The sequence below is a fragment of the Pogoniulus pusillus genome, chromosome 22 (genome assembly GCF_015220805.1).
Source record: "Pogoniulus pusillus isolate bPogPus1 chromosome 22, bPogPus1.pri, whole genome shotgun sequence".
Taxonomy (NCBI): domain Eukaryota; kingdom Metazoa; phylum Chordata; class Aves; order Piciformes; family Lybiidae; genus Pogoniulus; species Pogoniulus pusillus.
In genome coordinates, this window is record NC_087285.1 from 1,943,258 (window position 1) to 1,962,981 (window position 19,724).

Genomic DNA, 19,724 nt, shown 5'->3' on the forward strand with positions numbered 1-19,724 from the left:
CCAGGCAGGTTACGGTGGCATTTCTTAGTTCTTCTGTGACTGTAGATTCCTGGTCTGTGTTTTATACACATGTGCAGGTGTTGAGTGAAATGTCATCGACAAAGCCAGAAGAAAACAAACAAGAGGCCTACACAAACACACATATAGGGAAAAACCCTAACCAACACCAAAACAACAACTCCGAAACAAACAAACGAACAAAACAGAGAATCAAACCCTTTCGGCATGTGTATTTCAAAGCTACTTATGTTCCCATTCTCCTATCCCAAAAACAAGTCTTTGGATCTCGTAAATTGCGTTGACAGGGGAGCAGCGAAATCCGCTTACTCAACTGGTCTTTAAAATTAGGGTTGGGCTTGCCTCTAACAACTAGTGGCCTCTAACTATAGTGGTAATCTCTCGACAATCAGTCTATTAACGACAGCAATTAGACACCTGAACGTGTCAATTTACAAACGCTCCACATAGTTCAGGCTATGCAGCTCTGCTTGTCTTCTCTCTTCCTGCAGTGCTTTCATGAAAAGGTGCTCTGCTAAACGGAAGATTCCATGATTATGCTAATAGGTTATTTATACGGTGCAAGCATTTAAACCTTGATTTCTGACAAAAGGTTGGTATATTATTTGTTTAATAGGGAGATCATCCGTCCTTTCTCAGTATTGGCTGATATCATTATGTCTGTGCCTTCAGTGAAGAATCCCATTGCTTTAATCCAGCTCACAGTATCGAGGGTAGAATTGCCTCCGTATTGCTAGAGTAGGTTGCAGGATGGGAACAGCCCGGTGTGATGGTTTGGGGGTTACCCCGCCCCTCCCACACTTTGTATTTGCCCCAGCTAACTCAGACGGCCTCTGGGAATATAGATGAAGCAATTTATTTACAGCTAGCAGAATTTACAAGCAGCTATTTACAATATATACAGTTATATACAATTATATACAGAAATATACAAAGGATAAACAATACAAAAGCACAACTCCCCTCCCAGAAACCTAAGTCCCCAGGAGGGGCTCTCAAACCACCCCAACACCTCCCCCCGGCCCTCTCAACCTTACCCCAGTTCTCAGGAAGAAAAGAGGTGCAGCCAAGAGGTTAGGGAGCAAGGTTAGTAGGAGCAGGGTTAATGAGATGTGACCAGGTCTAAGGCAAAAGCAAGAGTGAGAAACAAAATGGAGAAAAAAGTCTTTCTTCTTCCCAGAGTTCTCAGCGTGACTGTGAGAGAAGTAGACACAATTGTTTTTTCATTTCACTGCCTGTTATCTAGTTCTTTTACCAAAACATCCCAGCTTGCTTCAAACTAGCACAATCCACCCCTTGTCTACTTCGCTCAGAGTATCGCTGAGAATTATCCAATCTAATCTAAACCAATATTTTCACTAAAACAATATATACAAGTTCAGTTCACACTTCAATCAGATGTAGGTGATTCAAAAGCTCAGAACAGGGACTCCCAGGTGATGTTGGGTTTGTGCTCACGTACTGTAGATTCTATCGTAGATTCTCTCAGTGTTGGGCGCCGATGTTACCTAGAACAGAAAAACTCCTAACAGCTTGAATTTAAACTCTCTCAGCTAAGGTTAAATTTCTCTGTGGAATACACTGGATTTCACCATTCTCCTGCATTACCCAGTATGTATGACCAGGACCCTCAGCAGAAACCACCCCTCGGACAGGTTTCCCTTCGCCCGAAGGAGAAAATACCCAAACAGTTTTCCCTAACAGATTTTTCTCATGTACAACAGGAACTTTATCACTGTCTACTGTTTGGACCAAATCTGATTGTGCAGGTCCTGCTCTATTTACTGAACCTCTACTATTTACCAACCAGGTAGCTTGTGATAAATGTTTGTCCCAGTTTTTTAGAGTTCCACCCCCCATGGCTTTTAGGGTGGTTTTCAGCAAACCATTGTAGTGCTCAATCTTCCCTGAAGCTGGTGCATAGTAGGGTATGTGATAGATCCATTCAATACCATGCTCTTTGGCCCAGTTTTTTACAAGATTATTCTTGAAATGAGTGCCATTGTCTGACTCGATTCTTTCTGGAGTTCCATGTCTCCACAAGATCTGTCTCTCCAAACCAACAATGGTGTTACGTGCAGTAGCATGTGGAACTGGATAGGTTTCCAACCATCCAGTGCTGGCTTCTACCATCGTTAGCACATACTGCTTGCCAGAACGAGATCGAGGTAAAGTGATGTAGTCAATCTGCCAGGCTTCACCATACTTGTACTTTGACCATCTCTCACCATACCATAAGGGCTTGATTCGCTTAGCCTGCTTAATAGCAGCACAAATGTCACAGTCATAGATGACTTGGGTGATAGCGTCCATGGACAAGTCAATTGACCTATCACGAGCCCATCGGTATGTTCCATCTCTGCCTTGATGTCCAGATGAGTCATGGGCCCACCGAGCTAAGAACAGCTCACCTCGGTGTTTCCAATCAAGGTCAATGTCAAGTTCAGAGTTAGTATCAACTTGAGCAATCTTAGCAGCTTGGTCTGCCTTCTGGTTGTGTTGATGCTCCTCAGTGGCTCTGCTCTTGGGCATGTGTGCATCTACGTGCCGCACCTTCACTGGAGTTCTCTCCAGCCGTGCATCAATGTCCTGCCATAGATCAGCACACCAAATAGGCTTTCCTTTCCTCTGCCAACCATTCTTCTTCCAGTCCTTCAGCCAACCCCATAGAGCATTGGCTACCATCCACGAGTCGGTGTAGAGGTAAAGGATAGGCCAATTCTCACGTTCAGCCACATCAAGAGCAAGTTGAACAGCTTTTACCTCAGCGAACTGACTGGATTCTCCTTCTCCATCTTTCGTTTCGGTAACTCTCCTGGTTGGACTCCAAACCGCTGACTTCCATATTCGCTTGTTCCCAACAAGACGACAGGAACCATCTGTGAACAAAGCATAGTTCTTTTCCTCATCAGAGAGATCACCATAGGGAGGAGCTTCCTCAGCACGAGTTATTTTCTCCTCTGGAGGTTTGGAACAGTCTGTGCCTTCCGGCCAGTTGGTGATCACCTCCACCAGACCAGGTCGGTCAAGATTACCCATTTGTGCTCGTTGGGTTATCAAAGCCATCCATTTAGACCAGGTTGCATCTGTGGCATGATGTGGTGATGAACCTTTGCCTTTGAACATCCAGTTAAGAACTGGCAGTCTAGGAGCTAAAAGCAATTGTGACTCAGTTCCAATCACTTCAGAAGCTGCTTTCACTCCCTCATAGGCTGCTAGAATCTCTTTCTCAGTTGCAGTGTAATTTGTCTCTGAACCTCTGTAACAACGTCCCCAGAAACCAAGTGGACGACCACGTGTCTCATTTGGAGCTCTCTGCCAAAGACTCCAAGTTGGACCATTGTCACATTATTGACCAGAGCTCCTGTAATGTCCTTGGTAATATTCTCAGAGATATTAAAACCAGCATAACCAAGAATAAAATCACCCCAGCTCCAGAACATATCTGAAACCTTAGCTTTAGCCTTATTATAAGCCAGATCAATGAAATAAGCAACAATTTGACCTTTTAACCAACTAAATACCAAGAAAACAAAACCAGACCAGAGCAATGCACCAACCAAATACAATAGCTGCTTGATTAGCTTCATCTTAATTCCCAGAGCTAATTTCCACTCACTCCAAAATATCTGGCCCCACGTTGGGAAAGCCAATTAAAAATGTGATGGTTTGGGGGTTACCCCGCCCCTCCCACACTTTGTATTTGCCCCAGCTAACTCAGACGGCCTCTGGGAATATAGATGAAGCAATTTATTTACAGCTAGCAGAATTTACAAGCAGCTATTTACAATATATACAGTTATATACAATTATATACAGAAATATACAAAGGATAAACAATACAAAAGCACAACTCCCCTCCCAGAAACCTAAGTCCCCAGGAGGGGCTCTCAAACCACCCCAACACCTCCCCCCGGCCCTCTCAACCTTACCCCAGTTCTCAGGAAGAAAAGAGGTGCAGCCAAGAGGTTAGGGAGCAAGGTTAGTAGGAGCAGGGTTAATGAGATGTGACCAGGTCTAAGGCAAAAGCAAGAGTGAGAAACAAAATGGAGAAAAAAGTCTTTCTTCTTCCCAGAGTTCTCAGCGTGACTGTGAGAGAAGTAGACACAATTGTTTTTCATTTCACTGCCTGTTATCTAGTTCTTTTACCAAAACATCCCAGCTTGCTTCAAACTAGCACACCCGGTCAGGTGTATTTGGTGCTTTTTCTTCTTTTTTCTTCTGTCTCAGAAGAAAGTCACAGAGACAAGACCATGACTCTGCTTCCTGCCTATTGGGTAGTTGTGAAACAATCAGTGTAAAGTGATCAAGTGAGTAACACAATGATTTTCAAACAGGAGAGCCTCCTCCTGGAATGTGTTCCCCGGAAGGTCTTGTAGGGATAGATGCCCACGGCAGGTGTGTGGCGGTGATGTAGTTAATTTGAAAGGTATTTGGTATGAACTCCGGTATTTAAAGCCAACTTCCTGATGTTTTGGTTAATGAGCTTCTCCGAGGGAGGCTCTGATAATAATGCGCTGCATTTCACAGCATGTTTTCCTATTTTATCTTTTCAATGGTTTATTTTATTACCCTTGTACTTAAAGAAAAAAGAAAGAAAGACTTGGAGATTGTGCTATTGGAAGAGCAGGATAAGACTCGTAACAGTTTTGGACGTCATGTAATGAAAAATAATGTATTACTATACATAAATCTCCCTTAGGAGATCAGATTTCCTAAGGAGGTAGTATGCCACTAACGCGAGCAGTTAAGGGGGGAAAAAAATCACATAAAAAAAGCCACAACAGGAAACCATCGGTGTCCGTTTGAGGGAGGATCTTTCGTTTTGTTGGTCGGGATGTGGGGAATGAACGTGACTATTGGTCTACCGAAAGGGTGAGGTAAAAGCGTTTAAAGTAGGCGTTGAGTGTGTGTGGAGACTGTGATTTCGGACGACTGCGGTAAGGTTGTCAACATCATGTTATGAGAAGATTTCGTATCACTGTCTAAACCCTGAGCGGACCTGCTATCCGCTGCAGCATCGAAGTGGCTGCAGTTCAGGGAGGAGGCTGCGGGCGCCGCTGTTGACTAAGGAGGAGCCAGAGAAAGCCGAAGCGGTGCCGGCAGCCCCGCCCGCTGCATCTCGGCTCGCTCGCTGTTTCGGCGTTCGAGCGGTCCCCACCGTGCGGAGCCGAGCTTAAGCGAACCGAAGGGACAGGCAGCAGCGGAAGGCAGCGAGGAGCCGAACCAGGAGGCAGAGGCGGATTGAGATCTGTGGCGGCGGTGGAAATGCGCGCGGCAGGGAGGACCTGGGGCCGGTGGGCTCGGGCACTGCTGTGCTGCGTCCTGCTGTCGGCATGGGAGGCGGCATGGGGACAGCTGCGCTACTCAGTGCCAGAAGAACTGCCCAAGGGCTCGTTCGTGGGCGACGTAGCCAAGGACCTGGGGCTGCAGATGGCGGTGATGCGTCTCATAGACAGAGGTAGGACGCAGTATTTCTCTCTGCACGGCAAGACGGGACATTTGGTGACGGCAGAGAGGATAGACAGAGAGCAGCTGTGCCGGCTGCTGGAGAAATGCATGTTGCGATGTGAGATGATAGTGGAAGGAGAAATGCAGGTTTATGACATCGAAGTGGAAATCACGGACATTAATGACAACGCTCCCAGCTTTCGAGAGACAGAAATGCAACTGAGAGTGAGCGAGATGACAGCGCTGGGCTCACGGTTTCCTCTCCGAGACGCACAGGACCCGGACTCGGGGCCGAATTCCCTGCAGAGCTACGAGCTGAGTGGTGATGAGCACTTCTCACTGGTCGTGCAGGCTGACCACGGCAGCGATCGGCGTCCCGAGCTGGTGCTGGCCAAGGCACTGGACCGGGAGGAGGCGGCCTTTCACGAGCTGGTGCTGAGAGCGAGGGACGGCGGCGAGCCGCCGCTGACGGGCACAGCGCGGATCCGAGTGGTAGTGCTGGACGCGAACGACAACGCGCCCGTGTTCAGTGCTGCAGAGTACACGGTGCGTGTGCCAGAGGACGTGTCCGTGGGCTCCACCCTCGTCGTTGTAACGGCCACTGACCGCGATGAGGGGATCAACGGACACGTGAAATACAGTTTCCATAAAATTTCAGACAAAGCGTCGGAACTTTTCCACCTGGATGAGGATACAGGAGAAATATCCCTTAAAAAGGAAATCGACTTTGAGGAGATCTCCATACATGAGCTCGAGATACAGGCACACGACGGAGGAGAGCTTTCCGACACTACGAAAGTGGTGATTACAGTGACAGATGTCAATGACAACACACCCGAATTGACAGTTACTTCTCAGCTGAGAGAGATCTCTGAGGACTCCCCACCAGGGACCGTGGTGGCCCTGCTGCACGTGCAGGACGGGGACTCGGGGGCCAACGGCCAGGTGCGGTGCTCCCTGGACGCGGGAGTCCCGTTCCGGCTGCAGAGCTCTCGCGGCAGCTATTACAGCGTGGTGACGACGAAAGAACTGGACCGGGAGGATGTGTCAGAGTACAACGTGACGGTGCGAACAGCCGATGGCGGGTCACCGCCTCTGTGGAGCAGCACGGTGCTGACCCTCAGGGTGCTGGACGTTAACGACAACGCACCGGTGTTCAGCGAGGCGAGCTACAGCGCCCGGCTGGCCGAGAACAACGCGGCGGGCGCGCTGGTGCTGACGGTGCGGGCGAGGGACGCGGACTGGGGGCAGAACGCGCGCGTGCGGTACCGGCTGGGCGAGGGGCGGGTGCGGGACGTGCCGCTGTCGTCGTACGTGTCGGTGCAGGCGGAGACGGGCGCGCTGTACGCGCTGCGCTCCTTCGACTACGAGGAGGTGCGCGAGGTGGGGCTGTGGGTGGTGGCGGAGGACGGCGGCTCCCCGGCGCTGAGCAGCAACGTGTCGGTGCGGATCGTGATCGTGGACGAGAACGACAACGCGCCGCAGGTGCTGTACCCAGCGCCGGCGCCCGTGTCCGGGGCCGGTGTCCGTGGCTGGTCGGGCGTGGAGCTGGCGGCGCGGTCGGCGGAGCCCGGGTCGCTGGTGGCCAAGGTGGTGGCGGTGGACGCGGACGCGGGTCAGAACGCGTGGCTGTCGTACGAGCTGGCCAAGGCGACGGAGCCGGGGCTGTTCCGCGTCGGGCTGCACAGCGGCGAGGTGCGCACTGCGCGCTTCCCGCTGGCCCGCGACGCGGCCCGGCAGAGCCTGGTGGTGCTGGTGAAGGACCACGGGCGGCCGGCGCTGTCTGCCACGGCCACGCTGACGGTGGTGCTGGCCGAGAACGTGGCCGACATGCTCTCCGAAATGGGCAGCGCGGCGGCAGCAGTGCCGGGCGAGCCAGCGGGCAGCCTGACGCGCTGGCTGGTGCTGGCCGTGGCAGCTGTCTCCTGCCTCTTCCTCGCCTTCCTGTTACTCTTGCTAGCATTGCGCCTGCGGCGTTGGCGCCGCTCGCAGCTGCCTCCGGCGGCGGGCGAGGTCTTGCGTGGCGTCCCGGCCACGCACTTCGTGGGCATCGACGGCGTCCGCGCCTTCCTGCGCTCCTACTCGCACGAAATGTCTCTCACCACCGATTCTCGCAAGAGCCAGCTCCGCTTGTCTCCTGCCAGCTGCTGTGACACCCTTCCGGTCCACCCGCAGCCCGACGAACCCGCCCCGCTGCTCGGGGAGGACCCTGCCGGCTCCCGCTCGCACGACGCGGACAATGCCCCGGTGAGTGCCTCTCCACCTACCTGCTCCCACAGACCTTCCATTCCTGCTGCTTCTGCTCCTCTGCCCTCTTCCTATCCTTGTCTGCCTGCTGCCTAGGCAGGGTTCCTGACAAGGAAGGCAAAGTTTCCTGTTGGCTGCTGACGCCTCTTGCTTCCGGCAGGTGATCGTGAGGTTATGGCTCAGCGTAATTTTTGGTGTGGGAGGCAGGAGCCGTGGTCGGGCTGCTGTTGGCAGGAGTTCGGTTAGCGTGTGCTCTGTGCTTTTGTCCCATACCAGGTTGTTTCTCATTGTGTCCCCTGATTAATGCAATCCTGGTTTCCCCCTCAGTTTGATCTCTTCTGAAGGGTTGTGTTGATGTATAAGCCAGTGGGAGAGTGCATTAAAAGCAGGATCAGACATCTTCCCAAAAGACGAGACTGCCTTCAATAGGAGCATTTAAGCCTCTACAATCTGCTTGGTCATGGCTTCTACACTTCTTACCTGTTCTATTTCTCTCTGATGACAGTATGCAGTGGTACATCTTGATATTCATCCACACTGGTGTTTTTGCCTTGGTTGGTGGAACAGGGCTGGCAACAACTGTCCCTCAGTTATATGTCTTTGCATGATTTGAAGGTGAAAGATATTAGTAAGAATTGTGATTATCTGAGAAAGTCTCTGTTGTATCGGCCTGTGAAAGAGAAAATGCAAGATGTGTTCCACAGAGTTATCAACTCTAAAGTCTTATTTAACGTGGAATGTGTATCTTTTCTTGAACAGTACATGTTATACCAGGAGGGATATGAGGAAGGGAGAGAACATAGTGGGATAGAAGGAGAAAGATTTTGAGCCCCTGCAGATGATCACTGACTTAGTCTTTTCTGAGGACAGCTCCCTCTTTGCCTTTAGACAGTTGGACATTCTTCATTCCCAGTAAACAAGTGACAAGGCAAATGTAACTTTCTTCTTGATGCTGAGATCCATCCAAAGTCCGTGGTGTGATAGTAGCTGACTCTGAAGAAAAAGTGTCTGGATAAAAGTCCCTCCAATGTCACATGCCTGAAATTCCTGAGGGCCTTTTGCACAATGCAAGTTTTGAAACATTCAGGTTGTGAGTCCCAGGAGATGTGCCTGAGTAGCTGTTGAAAGGCCCAAGAGAATGTGTTGCCCCTTTCCCTGTTCAGTGTCCAGCTGTACTATCCTATACTGGGAGCTTCATCTCAGCAGGTCTCCTGGAACTCCTGGGAGGTTCTTCCATTTGCATTTGCTGATTGTCATCATTTCTTAATGACATCACAACTTACATTCCTTATTTATAGCAAGTGTCATAATGGGAGTTTGGGAAGAGCAAACTGTGTACTCATTACCTACTAAATAACTGAATTATAGGCCTGCTCTTAGGGACTGTGTTCTAGAAGCCTACATCCCTATTTTCTGCAGGTGTTAACTTACTGCATTGATGGTTTTGATGTTCTGAAGGTAAGTCTTTGATGTTGTGTTGAAGATCACATCTGGTACCTTTGTCTGACTGTCAGGTATGTTCCTTCCATCTGTAAAGAGAAAGATTTTCACTGATGTGTTTCATAGATGGTCTTGCTTGGCAGATAGGCATGGCAAGAAGCCAGGTGTTTTCTATGGTCAGGAGAAGCTGTCAGTGTGACTTTCCATTTGCAAATGATGGACATCAATGATGTGAACAGTTTGAGAAGAGTCTTGTTGGTTCTTTGTGTGAGGAGTCACTGGTGGATGTATGGCATGTGTTCCATTGATTCCCAGGCCTACATAAAAATCCCTGGAGCACATAAAATGAGTCTGAAGGTGCCTTTTATTCAGGTATCTCAGTGCTGAAACTCCACCTGGTCAGGCTTTCCTGCTATATTCTGTTTCCTGTGGATGGTGGATTTCTTCTGTTTCCATAAGAAGCCACTGACTGACATGGGGTTTTGCCTGTGGCTGATTGCTAAACTGTTGGATCCTGTCTGTGAGTAGACAGAGGTTATGAACAGGGAGTGAGGAGGGTGAGAAATCAGGAAAATATGTGGGTTGATGTGGTGTTAATGAACACTGATTTGATTTCATGCTTGGTGCCAAGGCTTGTGTCATTCCTGCTGTCATGCTGGTGTCTCTGTCCTGAAAGGCTAGGATGGTTCTCCAGCCCTAAAGTATTTGTGCAGTAACTATACATGTAGAACAAAGCCTCTAGGTAGAGAGGATTGCATTTAATTAGTGAAACCTCCTTTCCTCTTGTGTATCTCCATGTAATGTGGTGATTGTAGCCTTTCTTCATAGTTGTGGTTACACTTCATTTCAGGCTTGTGTTTCCTGGAAGGTTGTGGTTCAGTGTCCTTACTTTTACTACTGCTTCTGCATTTGAGTTGGGTATTCTTTTGCAGCAAATACTGACTTTAGTCACCTAATACAGGATTTCAGGTGTGAGGATAATCAAGCAGAAGCTAAACCAGAATGTGTTTTACATTTTCAAAAGGCTGAGCTTGAGAAAGAGGCCCATAAGAAGGTGTTTCCACTTAGGGCTCTTCATACTTGCAGGACATGACCAGGCCACAGTGAAGTAACAATGAGGTCTGATGGCTATTTATTAAATGGAAAGCTCCTACTGTGTAGCCCAGAGTGAGACTTTAGGGTCACACTTGCAGCTTGAGCTATGGATAACTTTTGTGTGCTCTTAGGTTTGCTTTCCTTTCGTTGGTTTCTTACCTGTGTAGGTTTGCTTGTAACTAGCAGCATAGCTTCATTTAGCAATGCATTGTGTTAATACCTTTTGCTCCAGTAGGTGGGGAGGGCAGGAGATGTGAGCATCTCTTTGTATTCTGTCCCTGTTGGGAGGAATAGATGTAGTCATCACCTTAGCTATGTCATCATAGAGGAAGAGTATGTGTGACAAAGACAGGACAAGAGAGCCTCCTGAACCTTTCCCTTTGTGACCCTGTCATGAAGGAGCTGCTGATAGCAGTTCCTGGTTTATTTTAGTAGTTTACAGTTTGTGTGCTTTAGAATCCCTCTGTTTTGTTCTAAGAATGGTGGTGAGGGGAATCTCCCTTCTTGGAGTGATCATAGCACACTATCCTCTCACAATGAACTTTTACCAAACTCCACATTAACATGATGATATAATGTACCTTCCCATTTCCCCTGGCCCTGAAGAAAGATGATATTGTCTTTCACTTGGATAATCTGGACTTTAATTGACCTCCATATGGGTTATAGTCTTCTGAAACTTTTAAGGGTTCTTCAAGTTACATGGAATGAGCAGAAGAAAGATTTCTTGGCATGCACCTGTGTTGTGATCCCCTGGCTGCAAGTTGTGCTCACAACTTTTCTCTCAGTGGTGTGTGCCCGCAGAGGCAGCTTTACTCTGTGTGTTCAGAGACAGGGCAGGTGGAAGAGTTCTCTGTGGCATAGTGGGAAATGGCCAAAAGGAAGCAGTAAAATTGCACTTTGTCCTAGCTGTTAGATGAGGCCCATAGCTGTGGTTCCATGTATTTTCTTTGCTTGGTTATTCAAAGAAATAACTTTGAGGAGCTGTGTCTATAGTCTGTGTTGTGAGCTCCTGAGTGAGCCTCCCCTGGACATTTTACCAAGCAAATGCCTTTCTTTTGTACCTACTGGTTCACAGAATCAGAAATGTTAACCCATGGCCAGAGGTTTCCAATTCTTCTCTTGCTTTGTTTGGGTTTTTTTGTCCAGGTTTAAAGCTGTGTCCCATTGTGGCTGGTAACAAAACATCAAGAAACTTCTTACACTTGCTGTGCTTGGGGAGCAATTTCCATCCAGTCCTTGAAGATGCTCAGCAGTCAAGGGAGAGGTTTTGCTACACTTGTATTTGTTACTATGACCTTATGCTTCTTACTGAGATATGGCCAGTATTTTGGGTACATCAGCTGTAAACGAAGAGCAAAGAAGGTGAGAAGCTGGCTTAAACCAAAGTAGGTGGATCATTGTGGTTCAGGCTGGGAAATGGTTTGACTTCGTGCCTGGTGCCAAGGCTTGTGCCATTCCTTACAGTTGGAACTAAACTTTCTCTTAGCCTTTTGTTGGGAAGCTGTGGTTCACTTTCCCCATTTCTGGACAGAGCTGTTGCCTTTGAAACTCTGAGCACTGTGTTGCAGCAAATACTTGTTTTCCTTGGGAATTCTTTTGCCACATGAAGATGTCTTAGCTTGAGAAAGAGGCCCATGAGCTGTCTAGATTTAAAGCTTCATATTTTAATGCAGGTAATTAGGCCACAGAGCAGAAAACGTTCCTGAGAGCTGATGATTGTTTCCTAGAATGAACCCCCTACAAAGCAGACCAAAGAGCAAGTTGGGTCACAGCTGTGACCTCAGTGATTGTCAGGTGCTCTGGGGGGCAAATTTAAACAACTACAGTAAAGATCAAGAAGAAATCTTGGTGAGTTTCTCTGACAACTCTGGGTCTTTTAATGGTTCCTTGTATTCCTGATTCCCTCTGCATGTAGGTTGGGTTCTAAGCAGTGGAATGTCTTTGTTTAGCCATACGCTGTGCATTGCTGGGTCTTGCTTGTCTTACAGCTTTTGTAAAAGGCAGATGTGAGGTTACATTTCTGTTTTGATTTTGGTACAGAGAGGAGATGAAAGCATGAGTTTAGCAGAAGTCTCTCTGTGGGACAGTGTGTGTGATGAAAAAAGAGGGGAGAGACTCTTCCAACATTTATAATCTGCAATCATAGTCACAGAATGTTGTTGAGCAAACATATATCCTCCTTTCCTGGTGTGATCAGAATGCATTATGCATCTGGTCCAGCAGGACCAAACAGATGAGGCCCTTCACAGGCAAATAGAAGTGGCTTTCAGGTCACAAGCCCTGGTCCTCATGGGGGATTTCAACCACACTGACATCTGCCAGAGGGACAACACAGCAAGGCATCATCAATCCAGGATGTTCCTGGATTGTATAGATGACAACTTTCTCTTCCAAATGGTAGAGGAACCAACAAGAAAAGGTGCCATGCTGGACCTTTTTCTCACCAACAGGGAAGGGCTGGTGGCTGACATGAGGCTCAGGGACAGCCTTGGTTGCAGTGACCATGATGAAGTTGAATTTAAGATTCCCAGGGCAATCAGGAGGAGATATTTCAGGCTTGCCACCCAAGACTTTAGGCATGCAGACTTTGATTTCTGCAAGGATCTGCTGGCTAAAGTATCATGGGACAGAAGCTCTAGAGGGAAGAGGGTCCCAGGATAGCTGGTTAGTATTCAAGGATCACTTCCTCTGTGTCCAGGAGCAATGCATGCCAACAAAGAGGAAAGCAGGGAAGAATGCTAGGAGGCCTGGCTGGCTGAGCAAGGAGCTCCTGGACACACTGCTACACAAAAAGAAACTCTGCAAGGAGTGGAAGAAAGGACAGCTGGAATGGGGGATATAAAAGGAAGCTGCCTGAGCAGCTAGAGATCTACTTAGGAAAGTGATTCTCTGCTCTGCTCTGCTGAGACCCCACCTGGAGTACTGTGTCCAGTATTGAATCCCCCATTACAAGAAGAATGTGGACATGCTGGAGTGTGTCCAGAGAAGGTCCACTGGGATGCTCAGAGGGCTGGAGCACCTCTCCTGTGAGCACAGACTGAAAGAGTTGGGCTGTTCAGTCTGGAGAAGAGAAGGCTCCAAGGTGACCTTATTGTGGCCTTGCAGTATCTGAAGGGGGCCTAAAAAAAAAGCTGGGGAAGGACTTTTTAGGCTGTCAGGGAGTGACAGGACTGGGGGGAATGGAGTGAAGCTGGAGATGGGTAGGTTTAGGCTGGATGTGAGGAGGAAGTTGTTCAGCATGAGAGTGGTGAGGGTTTGGAATGGGCTGCCCAGGGAGGTGGTTGAGGCCCTATCCCTGGAAGTGTTTAAGGCCAGGCTGGATGGGGTTCTGGCCAACCTGCTCTAGGGTAGGGTGTCCCTGTCCATGGAAGGGGAGTTGGAAGTGTCTGATCCTTGAGGTCCCTTCCAACCCTGACTGATTCTATGCTCCTTGATATATTCCGTGCCAGCTGTGAAGGTCAGAGATGAAGTTAAAAGCTTTGTAGGGTTGGAGATAAGGCATGGAATATATCTGTTGGTGTCAGGCCCACAGAGGAACAGATGATGATTTCTCTGCTTGTCATTGCTCTTCCTTAACCACTCAGTTGCAGTACAATGCAATTTTGATACTTTCTGATCAATAAGTTTATCTTAAGAGCTTCTGTTTATTCCTCAGAGTTTTAATTTCTTGCCCTCTGAGTAACCTGTTCTAGGAAATTATGTGTCTGCCTGTGGAGAATAGGAGAACAGAATGATCTTCGAGATCTCTTCATTCTATGAATGACTAAGCAGGGCTTTGAACTTTCCTATTATCAGATATGCAAGTATGGAGATGGGGGGGGAAATAAGAAAAGGAAAAGAAAGGAAAAGAAAGGAAAAGAAAGGAAAAGAAAGGAAAAGAAAGGAAAAGAAAGGAAAAGAAAGGAAAAGAAAGGAAAAGAAAGGAAAAGAAGGAGGATTTTGCCTCTCAAGTGTTACGTTCTCAATGTAATTGTTCTCCTCTCTAAAAGAAAAACCAACAGTGAGTCAAACATCAGAGATTTACAAGAACAGAAGGCAAAAATGCTAGAAAGAAAGCAACATTTTCGAAGTCCATCAGGAAGAGACTGAAATTACATTTGTTTTCTTTTAGTTTCCAGTTACTGCTTACTCCAACATGGAGTAACTTGCTATTCAATCCAGAAGAAAAAAGGGGGATAATACCCAACAGAGTGCTAAAAAGCTTCCTCTTGATTTTATTAAGAGCAAGTGAGATACTTTTTAATTGATCTTTCATGAATATTTGCTTCACCTACTGATTGTAACTCGTGGAAATTACCTAAAAGCGCCTGACGGACAAACTGTTTAAAGATCTTGGACTCGCATTAAACAAGGGCACAGGCATATGAAAAAGGAGAGACCATACAGCTGGATACACAATCGAAATCTCGGTCCCTGGTGGTGGCAGCCACCAGGCGGCTGCAATAGCGCCACGCAGCCTCCGGGTGCCGCTGTTGCCCGACTCGAAAAAGCGCTGGAGCTGCAGCCGCAGCCGCAGCCGCCGCAGCGTCCGGCCCCCACAGGCTGATCGCTCGCTCGGCGCGGCTCAGAGAAGAAGCGGCTCGGGCAGCAGAGGTGAGAGGCGGCGCGGGGAACGGCACGTCCGAGCTGAGGTAGAGATCGCTGCACTCCGCTCGGCCTCTACGTTCCGAGCCGAGAGCGTCTGGAAGGGAGAGGGGGGAGCAGCAGGAGGCAGGAGTGCGGCAAGCGCTCTCCACAGTATGGCGAGCACACATACAGCGAATCAGAGACAGAGGCCGGAGCAGCGGCGAGCAGACGGAGGAGTGCTGCTGCTGACGGCTGTGCTGCTGGGTTTGTGCTGCCAGGCGGCGCCGGACCCGATCCGCTACTCCATCCCCGAGGAGCTGAGCAGGGGCTCGCTGGTGGGGCCGCTGGCGCGGGACCTGGGGCTGAGCCCGGCCGAGCTGCCGGCACGCAAGCTGCGGCTAACGTCCGCCGCTAAACGGCAGCTGCAATACTTCACCGTAAGCGAGGAGAGCGGAGAGCTGTACGTGAGCGAGAGGCTGGACCGGGAGGAGATGTGCGGCGAGGCACCAACCTGTTCCGTCAGATTCGAGGCGCTGGTGCACAACCCGCTCAACGTTTTCCGCGTCGAGGTGGACATCCAGGATGTCAATGACAACGCCCCGAAGTTCCTACGAGAAAATTTCCATCTGGAAATCAACGAGTTCACTTCTCCTGGTGCCCGCTTTGCCGTGGGAGCAGCCGAAGATGCAGACGTGGGCAGCAACTCCCTGCAGAGCTACGAGCTGGAGACCAACAGGTACTTTGAGGTGGAGGTGAAGGAGAGTGAGGACGGCAGCAAGTTCGCGGAGCTGGTGCTGCGCCGAGCCCTGGATAGGGAGAGTGAGCCGAGTCTGCACCTGGTGCTGACGGCGCTGGACGGCGGAGACCCGCCCCGCAGCGGCACCGCCCAACTCTGCATCAACGTCACCGATGCTAATGACAACCCTCCCGTGTTCGCGCTTGACAGGTACCGAGTGAGCCTGCGAGAGGACGCGCCTCCGGGCTCGATGGTGCTGAACGTCTCAGCCACCGACTCAGACTATGGAACCAATGCTCGCATCACCTACGGTCTCGGGGAAATGCCAGCCAAAGTATTTCAGAAGTTCCTGGTGGACGCAGAGAGAGGGATAATCACGTTGCAGGAAGCGCTGGATTTTGAAGACACTAGAAGCTACACGCTGCTGGTGGAGGCGAGGGACGGGGGTGGTCTCGTGGCACACTGCAAGGTGGAGGTGGAGGTGCTGGACGTGAACGACAACGCTCCTGAAATCACCATGCTTTCGGTATCAAGCCCAGTGCCGGAAGATGCTCCTGTCGGCACAGTGGTGGCCCTGGTGAACGTGAACGACCCGGACTCCGGGGAGAACGGTCAGGTGCGGTGCGAGCTGTCGGGAGAGGCGCCGCTGTCGCTCGTGGCATTGTCGGGAGGCTCCTACAGGGTGGTGACGGCGAGCGCGCTGGACCGGGAGCAGGCAGCCGAGCACCGCGTGACGCTGGTGGCCAGGGACCGGGGCAGCCCGGCGCTGTCGAGCAGCGCTGAGCTGGTGCTGGAGGTGTCGGACGTGAACGACAACGCACCGGTGTTCGAGGAGGAGGTCTACAGCGCTTATGTGGAGGAGAACAACGCGGCGGGAGCGCAGGTGCTGAGCGTGCATGCTCGGGACGCGGGCGCCAACGGGCGCCAACGGGCGCGTCAGCTACTGGCTGGAGGGAGGCAGCGCAGGCGAGGCGCCACCGCCGGTGTCCGTGGAGGTGCGGAGCGGCGCCGTGTACGCGCAGCGCTCCTTCGACTACGAGCAGTGCCGCGAGTTCGCGGTGGCGATAAGGGCGCAGGACGGCGGGGTGCCGGCGCGCAGCTCCACGGCCACGGTGCGCATCTTCGTGCTGGACCGCAATGACAACGCGCCGCGGGTGCTGTGGCCGACGACAGCAGCGGCGTCAGGAGGCGAAACGCCGCCGTTCGAGGTGGTGCCGCGCTCGGCAGAGGCCGGCTACCTGGTGGCCAAGGTGGTGGCGGTGGACGCGGACGCGGGGCGCAACGCGTGGCTGTCGTACGAGCTGGTGCAGGCGGCGGAGCCGGCGCTCTTCCGCCTGGGGCTGCACAGCGGCGAGGTGCGCACGGCGCGGGCCGTGTCGGAGCGCGACGCGGGCAAGCAGCGGCTGGTGGCGCTGGTGAAGGACCACGGGCAGCCGGCGCTGTCGGCCACGGCCACGCTGCACGTGGTGCTGGCCGAGAGCTTGCAGGAGGCGCTGCCGGAGCTGAGCGAGCGCCCGGCGGGCGTGGAGTCGCCGGCGGAGCTGCAGTTCTACCTGGTGCTGGCGCTGGCGCTGCTCTCGGCGCTCTTCCTGCTCAGCCTGCTGCTGGCCCTGCTGGCGCGGCTGCGGAGGGCCGGGCCGCCGCCCGTGCTGCGCTGCCTGGGCGCGCAGCGCTTCTCTCTGGCCAGTGCCGCCTTCCCGGCCGACTTCTGCGAGGGCACCTTGCCCTACTCCTACAACCTGTGCGTGGCTCCGGGACGCGCCCTGACCGAGGCCGCCTTGCTGCCGCCGCCCATCCTGCCCGCGGAGGAGCCGCGCGGAGGGGAGCCGTGCGAGAAGCCGATTCCAAAAAACAGCGCCGTCGTGGGAGACCCTCCCGCGGATCCCGCCCCACCACAGGTTGGTTAAGTTCAAGCCGTCTCCTATCTTTTGGATCCTTTTTGGGTTTCCAGTCTCTTCTTCTTTGAATTATTCCCTAGGGGTGTTAGTGGGGAGTAATTTACTGTGTCTGTGTGAATGAAAGAATAAAGTGAGCAATGCGATATCCTCCTTCCACTAGGAGCAGACAGGTGGGAGCTGTTTGTTTATTACTGTCTTTTGGGTAGCTTACATAGAATTCTGTACGTAATGGATTTTTGTGACGGGGTAGGAAAACGGTGGTAAAAAAATCTTTTACTCTCCATGGAAGAGAAGTTCTGGCTAAAGTGCATTGGTTGTTTCAGTCTTTAATAGTGAACTCGTTCGTGTAATGGTGTTGTATGGCACTGCCTTTGTGGCCGTTTTTTTGTTAAACCAATGTTCTTGAATATCAGTGAGAGCTGGATCCCAAGCTCTTCCTTCCTTTAGGAAAGTTCCATGTTTTATCCATAAAAGATATTATCTCCTCTTTGCCGATCATTTGGAGGCTGCTTCAGAAACAGCAGAATTGATGGGGCGGGTAAATTTTATTCAAGCACGATTTTTACATGTTCTTTGTACAACTATTTTTACTGTCTTTTTTTCCCTTCGTGTGATAGTTCCTTTCTTTCATCCGTCCCTGATCGTACTGCTGTGAGGCTGCTGACTGAAATCTCATTGAAAAAAGAGGCAATAAGATGGGTTGTGTATTTCAGGCTATCTTATTTCCCATTCTCCTTTTTTCCAACGTTGCTCTTTGATTCTGGTAGATCTCGTTGACAGGGGGACCCTGCATGGAGGCATTCGGTCCCTCAACCCTTATCTGCAGCAGTTATATCTGCCTTTTAAAGAACTACAGGTCTGTACCCATTCTGAGAGTGATTCCTCAACTACAAGGAATTTACTAATGACAGCAATTAGGCTCTGTGACCGTGCCCATTTGCAGAGTGCCCCGCGGAGTGCGTGTTGAGCAGCTGTTCTTGTCTTCTGCCTTTGTTTTGGTGAAAAGGTGCCCTACTAAAGGGAAGATCCCATAATTAGATGAATAGCTCATTAAGGCTTTTCGAAGTTCCTTGATTTCTGATAAAATGCAGGTCTGTTGCTAGTCATTCAGAGTGACAAATTATTTTCTAAATCGTAAATGGCTACAAAAACTAAAATTTCATGTAGTCTGTTAAAAAGTCACACATTTGCCCGTTAATTTTCCTATCTCATCGTTCACTGCAACCATTCGTGTTCCAGTAGTTTAATGATATTCTCGTGATTTCAGTGGCTTCAGTGAAAAAAATGAAGCAATCCTTCAGTGCTTCCGAAGGATGGCATCCTGACCTGGCTCAGGAACAGTGTGGCCAGCAGGACAAGGGAGGTTATTCTTCCCCAGTACTCAGCACTGGTCAGGCCACACCTTGAGTGCGGTGTCCAGTTGTGGGGTCCTCAATTCGAGAGAGATGTTGAGATACTGGAATGTGTCCAGAGAAGAACGAGGAAGCTGGTGAGGGGCCTGGAACACAAGCCCTGTGGAGGAGAGGCTGAATGAGATGGGGTTGTTTAGCCTGGAGAAGAGAAGGCTCAGAGGTGAGAAGGTTCACTGCTGTCTACAACTGTCTGAAGGGAAGTTGTAGCCAGGTGGGGTTGGGCTCTGCTGCCAGGCAACAGCAACAGAACAAGGGGACACAGTCTCAAGTTGTTCCAGGGGAGGTTCAGGATGGAGATGGACGTTAGGAAGAAGTTCTTGCCAGAGAGAGTGAATGGCATTGGAATGGGCTGCCCAGGGAGGTGGTGGAATTGCCATCCCTGGAGGTGTTGAAACCAAGGCTGGCTGGGGCACTTAGTGCCATGGTCTGGTTGGTTGGGCAGGGCTGGGTGCTAGGTTGGACTGGATGATCTTGGAGGTCTCTTCCAACCTAGTTGATTCTATGAAGTAAATCCGTCGTATGAGCGCAATCACCATGGTATTGCTGGGGCAAGCTGCAAAATGGGAGCAGTCAGGTCAGATGCACCTGGTTTTATTCTGGTTGAATTTACAAAGCCATTTCCCCTGCAGTTTGTGCAGTGTCGAGCAGATAATTCTGTCCAATGTCAGTGCAGGTGCTTCCTGCCTCCTGGTAGTTGTGGTACAATTATTGTGAAGTGATCAAGTGACTAACAGCCTGAAACTAGTCCAGGGTGGCAGAGAACGATTTTCGGGCAGTAAAGGAAACTTCTCTTGGAGTGTGTTCGCCAGAAGGTCTTGCAGGAAGAAATGCCAACCCTCGTGGTAGTAGCGTGAGGAA

At 50.5% G+C, this 19,724-nt stretch overlaps 2 protein-coding genes across 7 annotated transcripts in view; both read left to right on the plus strand.

The window, feature by feature from the left end:
* Window positions 1-19,724, plus strand: part of LOC135185089 (protocadherin gamma-A4-like) — a 223,480-nt gene that overhangs the window by 68,239 nt on the left and 135,517 nt on the right. The gene's annotated exons all lie outside the window — the stretch shown is intronic.
* Window positions 4,040-8,157, plus strand: LOC135185088 (protocadherin gamma-A10-like). The gene has a single exon (XM_064161432.1). The coding sequence runs from the start codon at window positions 5,287-5,289 to the stop codon at window positions 7,810-7,812; it is 2,526 nt and encodes an 841-aa protein (XP_064017502.1). The 5' UTR covers window positions 4,040-5,286; the 3' UTR covers window positions 7,813-8,157.

Excerpts from the sequence above, each read along its gene's own strand:
- LOC135185088 (XM_064161432.1), top strand. The coding sequence starts at position 5,287 with ATGCGCGCGGCAGGGAGGACCTGGGGCCGGTGGGCTCGGGCACTGCTG.